The sequence below is a fragment of the Crocuta crocuta genome, unplaced genomic scaffold (genome assembly GCF_008692635.1).
Source record: "Crocuta crocuta isolate KB4526 unplaced genomic scaffold, BGI_CrCroc_1.0 scaffold334, whole genome shotgun sequence".
In the NCBI taxonomy this organism is placed as follows: Eukaryota; Metazoa; Chordata; class Mammalia; order Carnivora; family Hyaenidae; genus Crocuta; species Crocuta crocuta.
Genome location: NW_027533260.1, coordinates 2,854,648 through 2,861,314, shown reverse-complemented (window position 1 = coordinate 2,861,314; position 6,667 = coordinate 2,854,648). Strand labels below are relative to the sequence as shown.

General features: G+C 61.9%; 1 protein-coding gene across 2 annotated transcripts in view; it reads left to right on the top strand.

Moving 5' to 3' along the window:
* Window positions 1-6,382, top strand: part of LOC144217782 (galactoside 2-alpha-L-fucosyltransferase SEC1-like) — a 17,333-nt gene extending 10,951 nt beyond the window's left edge. For both annotated transcript variants that reach the window (XM_077747497.1, XM_077747496.1), the window contains 2 exons: window positions 1,499-1,598; window positions 5,314-6,382. In XM_077747497.1, coding sequence (XP_077603623.1) covers window positions 1,499-1,598; window positions 5,314-6,338 — 1,125 coding nt within the window. In that variant the 3' untranslated portion in view covers window positions 6,339-6,382. The remainder of the gene's footprint in view (window positions 1-1,498; window positions 1,599-5,313) is intronic.
* Window positions 6,383-6,667: the final 285 nt, after the last annotated feature.

Sequence of the window (6,667 nt, the reverse complement as noted above, 5' to 3'; positions counted from 1 at the left end):
GACCAGAAGCCCGAGGCCAGGCCCCCAGCCCACGAGGATCAGAGCAGAGGCCCTTTCCCACGTGGGGCCCTAACCTTGTTCTCCACACCCAGGGCACGGAGGGGGATTATCGCCAAACACCGCCACCCACCCCCAGCCTCCACCCGGCCTTAACCCTTTCCCACCCAGGTGCAAAGCCCAGAGAAATGTGCTGAGGAACCCGAGGGGGGAACACCTGGGGAGAAGAGGCCTGGGTCACGCTGGAGCTGGAGAGCGGGGTTAGGAAAAGCGGGTGCCCGAGTTCCCCTCAGAACTCGGGCCGGGAGAACCCCGGACTTGGATTTCCGAGGGCTTGGTTGTGATCTCAGCCCTCGCCACTCCCGCCTGCCATCCTAGGCCTCAGGGTCTGGAGACCGGAGCCCCCATACTGTCCACCCAGCCCGAGGTCCCCAGATCAGAAGGGGGAACGGCTGTGGGGGGTGGCGGGTGCTGAGGAAGCCGGGGGAGAGAGGGGGGACAGGGCAGGGCCCGATGCCCAGGCGTCCGAGGGGGCCTGAAGTCCCGACCCTGGGACCGCAGGAGCCGGGAGGGACTTGGTGCTGACATGCCCCCTGTTTTCCCGTTTCAGGGCTGGCCGCCCCTCACGAGGAACTTCCTCAGATTTGGGGGGTCTTGGAGCCTTTCTGGGCCCCACTGTCCACGCCCCTGGCTCGCTCCTGGCCTGGGAGTCTGTGAGGCGTCTGGGGGTGCAGGAGGGGTCCCATCCTCCCCCAGCCTGCTTTCACGACCCCCGGTGTCCCCCGGTGTCTGCCATGTGCAGAAACCACGTCCTCTGCCCCCGACGACGGGCATCGCCCTCCGCCCCTCCCAAGGGCCCTGGCGCCATTTTGTTCACTGGCGGCAGCGGGCATTTGCCCCGTCCGTTCCCGCCAGCCTTGTTAAGGGCCTGGCCCCCATCTCCTGCCTCTCCTTTCTGGCCTGGCTGGGGCCCGGGGTACCACTTTCTGGCCCCCAGCACCTGGGACCACCAGGCCGTGAGTCCCCCAGTGTTCCTGAGGGGTCCAGAAGCCAGCCCCTGGCCATCTGGGAGCCCAGATGTCCAGCCTCCAGTCTCTACCCCACTGGGAACCGGAGCGACTCCCACCGCCCCCCACCCCTGTAAGGAGCAGACTTAGCTGTGCTCCCACCAGACCCATAGGTAGGCCCCCAGGCCTGGGCCGTGTGGATCCCTGGCTTCTTTTGCACGCGCCCTGCCCTTTGCCCCCGATGTTGGCCAAACCTGCACCCAAGAAGAGAGTGTCCTCTGCGCAGCGTTCCTCACATGTGCTCCCCTCCCGCGGGAGCTCAGCGGCGCGGGGGCTCTCAGGAGTGAGCGCTGAGTGGCTGTCGTCAGGCCCCAGGCTAGTGGGGGTTCTGGGCGGGAGCTCGGAGAAGAGCCCGCAGAATCCAACACCACCACCGCTCCCCCCAACCCCCGCCCCAATCCCCTTCGCCAACCGCAGCCACGCTCTCCCCGCAGGGACCCCGGCCAGCGCCGCCACCCAGGACTACGTGGGGCACCAGGGACGTCGCCACACAGCCCCGAGCAGGAGCAGGCTGGCCCAGGAGGTTCAAAGCAGGTAGGACCGGCCGGCCCGATGGGCTTTCCCGGGTCTGGGGTCCCTGCCGCACTCACACTTAGACCCCTGCCCACGGACTCCCAAGGACAGGCAGTCTGCTGGGCTCAGCCCGCCACATGGTGGTGTGATCGATGCGGAAGGGAAGGGGCTGACCTTTCAGGCAGGCGTCAGGGCGGCCGCTGGCTCACACCAAAGGGGGGACCCCCAGCCAGCACCTCCTCCCCTCTGGAACCTTCTGTCAGCTGTGGGTAAACTGAGGCTGAAGGTCAGTCACTTTCAAAACCCCCCAAGTCGGTGCTTTTGTGGGGGTCTGGACAGCCACCGGGAAACCCAAAGAATTGGGCCGCTTTCTGAGATGGTGGGGAAGGAGGACAGGCGGTAAGAAGCCTGTGACCTGGCGGTGGCGGGAGGAAGCAGGGACCCCAGCTCAAAGCCGGCCTCCCCGCAGCCGCAGCCGCAGCCGCAGCCGGTTTCCTGCGAGGCCGCCCCGCTTCACCCTGGAATGGTCATGCAGATGTGGCTGCCCAGCCTTACCCACCCGGTGGTTTTGACTAGAAAACTGAGGGCTTCCATCACTTCCCGCTGAGAGAAGCTGGGGGGGGGGGAGACCTCAGAAGGATGGGACACAGATACTTGCTTGCTGCTGCGCCCTTCAGTGCCTTCATTTTGGCCGCGCTGCGGACCGGATCTGACAGACTTGGGGGCCCGCTGGCGGGAGCCTGTCCCCGGGTCGGGAGGGCACAGCCAAGGCAGTGTGTGATTCTGGTTTGGGGTGACCCTCCCGCGCCAGCACGAGCAGCAGGAGCCGGGAGAAAGACATCGGATTTGAAATTCAGCTGGGAGGAGCAGTTAGCCGCCAGAGAAGGGGGTTGGGGGCGGAGACACCCCCAGGCCCGAGGGCGCATATGGGTTCTGGGGACGGGACGGCGTGAGCGACAAGGTAGCATCCCTGCACGAATTCATCCAGCAAGTGCGCCCCGAGTCTCTCCTGGGTGCAGACACTCCGTTGAAGCNGTCAGTCAGGCTTACAATCCAGAGAGAAGAGCCATCGCTACTGAAAAGTCGTAAGTAATTTTGCCCCAGAGGACGGTGGAAGATGACAGGGGCTGCGGGACAAAAGCAAGCGTGTGTGTGTGTGTGTGTGTGTGTGTGTGTGTGTGTACAGAGAGGACATCTGCGCTGAGACCTGAAAGCAGTGAGGACAAACCGCAGGCCACCCCGAGTATCATCGTCGGGGCTGGAACGACACGGGCAGAGGGGAAGACCAGCGCAAAAGGCTAGCGTGGCTGCCGGAGAAAATTCTAGAAGGTTTAGGTCGAATTTTATCTTCCTCCCCAGCCGGCGACAAGACATTTCTTGAACCAATGGGACCTGGAGGGAGGCTTTCTTCCTCACTTTTTATTGTCCTAGACTGGGCCACTAGAGGCAGCTGGCGTCCCTGAAGGTGTCTTGGAGGCGGTGTGGGGGGAAGGGTAGAAGCAGCCAGAGCCGAGAGGGAAGAATTCTCCAAGTCCAGAAGGAGACTTCATTTATTTATTTATTTGTTTTTGGAGAAAGGGTTCCTCATGTATTGAGTACTTTTACCCCCAGCTGGGAGGAAGCAGGACCCCCCAGGGACACAGCTCAGCGGTGGCCCAGCAGGGCAGGTCCCTCAGCTCTGCGCTTGCTGAGATCTTTTGTCCCTACCTGGGCGGCCCAGGAGTAGCAAAGGCCCCACAAGACGGGGTGGGTCACATTCGCGGCTGACTGCACTGAGTAGTGCGTGTGAGGGTTCTCCCAAAGGAATACTCGAAAAATCCCGAAAAATCCGGGACAGTAACTGACAGCAGAGACCCGTGGACCACACTGCCTGGGTTCCCGTCACGCTCTGCCTCTTTCCTAGCCGTGTGGCCTAAGGCAGGTTTCTCTTTTCTCTCTTTTTTTATTTTTTATTTAAAAAAATTTTTAATGTTTTTATTTATTTCTGAGAGAGAGAGACAGCATGAGCAGGGAGACAGCATGAGTCAGAGAGAGAGGGAGACACAGAATTCGAAACAGGCTCCAGGCTCTGAGCCAGCTGTCAGCACAGAGCCCAACGCGTGGCTTGAACCCACGAACCGTGAGATCATGACCTGTGCTGAAGCCGGACGCCCAACCAACTGAGCCACCCAGGCGCCCCAACTTCTCTCTTTTTTCATAATTCAAAAAATTTATAATTTATTTTTGAGAGAGAGATGGAGTGCGAGCAGGGGAGGGGCAGAGAGGGAGACACAGAATCTGAAACAGGCTCCAGGCTCCAAGCTGTCAGCACAGAGCCCGACGCGGGGCTCGAACTCACAAACCTTGAGATCCTGACCTGAGCCGAAGTCAGACATTCAACCGACTGAGCCCCCTGGCGCCCGCACCTTTCCTGCTTCTGTAGCAAAACACAGGGACATCCTGTTAAGCCAGGTCCACAAAATGCCGCAGGTCAAGGCAGGCCACGTTTTGTCCCCAGATGAGTTCGGTTCGGGTCGGGGATTGGCCACCAAACTGTAGGAAAAAGGCGGACAAGGAGTTGCGCACGGAGATGGTCGGTCGGGCCAGTGCCTGGCGCGCGCCAGGAACCGTGGAAACCGCAGCCTCGATCCACTATTTTCTGTGGCTTTCTAGTTGTTCAGGCTGACGGAAAGCCAGGAGAGGGCGCCCTTGAGATGCAGTGGGTTGGCCGCAGGACTGGCTGCTGATTTCCAGAGCCCAGGGGAACCTGGAAATTTCGGGGGCCTTATTCACATTTATTGATCATTTCTAGCTGAGGACTAAACCAAGTGCAAGCCCCCCGCTTTTTTTTTTTTTAAAGTAAACTCTGCACCCAACTCATAACCCTATGATCAAGACTTGCACGTTCTACCAACTGAGCCAGCCAGGTGACGCGTGGGGCCCTTTTGAGTGCGGGCCGTGTGCAACTGCACGGGTCACACACCTGGCTCGTGGGTACCTTTGTCCTGGGCTGCTCCCTCCTCCCCGCTAGCCCAGGCTCTAGTCCCTGCTCAGCTCCCCAGCTCCGCCTTTGCGACCTGGCCAGCCCCGCAAGCTGGCCTAGAGCCTGAGGCCTCAGGCGTCTGCGTAGAGCTCCAGGCAGGGCCCCAGGCAGGACCCGAGCTGACAGCCGGTGTGATAGGGTTGGGACAGAAGCTGTCAGCAGGCGCATGAGCAGAGGGGCTCGTTCTTTGGAAGCCAGAGCAGTGGGCAGGGCACTTCTCGGACACCCTGGTGGAGTGTGATGTTCCACTTAGCCCTGCTGTGGAAGAGCCAGCTGACCTTGCTGGGGCCCCACGCTGAACAAGAGACATTTGAGGAGGGGGCTTAGATTTCCCACAGGGGTCAGATTAATAAAGTGCAGAGCCCTGGAGTATAGAAGGAGGAGAAGAGCTGAGGCAAGGCCCACAGCACCCTGACATTAGAGGGGGGCTGGTGGGGGGAGAGACAGGGTGCCTGGAGCAAGGTGGGACGGCAGCCAGATGATGAAGAGTGGGGTTTCCTTCCTTCCGGGCTCATGAGACCTCCTGAGCTGTAGCTGCCGAAATGGCCACAGGGAAACCGCAGGTGCAGAGGAGAAGAGAAAGCAGGTCAGGAAGCGCTGGACGCCGCTAGACAGGCTTGGATGAGTCACGTGAGGAGTGAACAATTTGGGGGTGAAGGAGACTCCCGTGCCCCTCGCCTTCCGCCCTGACTGTGTCGTCCCTCCGCTCCTCAGCCATCGTGGGATCCCGGGCCACTTGCCCTTCCGTCTCCACCGTCTGCTTCCTCTTCATCGTCTTCGTCGTGTCCACCATCTTCCACTGCCACCGGCGCCTGGCCGTCGTGCCCACCCCCTGGGCCTACTCCGGCCGCGTGGTCCTGCTCCCCAGATCCCTGCCCCAGGGCGGCATGTTCACCATCAACGCCCAAGGGCGCCTGGGGAACCAGATGGGCGAGTATGCCACCCTGTACGCCCTGGCCAAGATGAACGGGCGGCCGGCCTTCATCCCGGCCGAGATGCACGGCGCGCTCGCCCCCATCTTCAGGATCACCCTCCCCGCGCTGCACCACACCACGGCCAGCAGGATCCCCTGGAGGAACTACCCCCTGAACGACTGGATGGAGGAGCGGTACCGCCACATCCCGGGCGAATACGTGCGCCTCACCGGCTACCCCTGCTCCTGGACCTTCTACCACCACCTCCGCGCCGAGATCTTGCAGGAGTTCACCCTGCACGACCACGTGCGGGAGGAGGCCCAGGCGTTCCTGCGGCAGCTGCAGGTGAACGGGCGACAGCCGGGCACCTTCGTGGGCGTCCACGTGCGCCGGGGGGACTACGTGCATGTGATGCCCCGGGTGTGGAAGGGCGTGGTGGCCGACCGGCGGTACCTGGATCAGGCCCTGGACTGGTTCCGGACCCGCTACCGCTCCCCCGTCTTCGTCGTCACCAGCGACGGCATGGCCTGGTGCCGCGAGAACATCAACGGCTCCCTCCGCGACGTGGTGTTGGCCGGCAATGGCCTTCAGGGCTCGCCGGCCAAGGACTTCGCGCTGCTCGCGCAGTGCAACCACAGCGTCATCACCGTGGGCACCTTCGGGATCTGGGCCGCCTACCTCGCAGGGGGGGACACCATCTACCTGGCCAATTACACCCTCCCAGACTCCCCCTTCCACCGGATCTTTAAGCCAGAGGCGGCCTTCCTGCCCGAGTGGGTGGGCATCGCCGCTGACCTTGGCCAGGCCAGAGAGAACAGCCCCTAGACCGCGTGCGCCTCCTAGCTCTCCGGCCAGCAGGCGGGCCCAGGATNCGGGGGGGGGGGTTGTCCCCCTTCCCAGCTGGGGGACCTCAAACAAGTGACTTAACATCTCTGTGCCTTTGCGGCTGTGCAAGGCAAACTTGATACAGGACCTCCCTCAGCAGCTCCCCTCAAGAACCCAGCAAGTCCATTCAGTGCCTTGGAAACATGCTGGAAGTGTTGGCCGCTGGGGGGGGGGGGGGTGCCCAGGCTGCCCTGAACAGGTGCGCTGCTTTAAGGTGGAAACACATTTTTTGTCCAGTGTGGATGAAAGTTGGATAAAGTGATCACAGT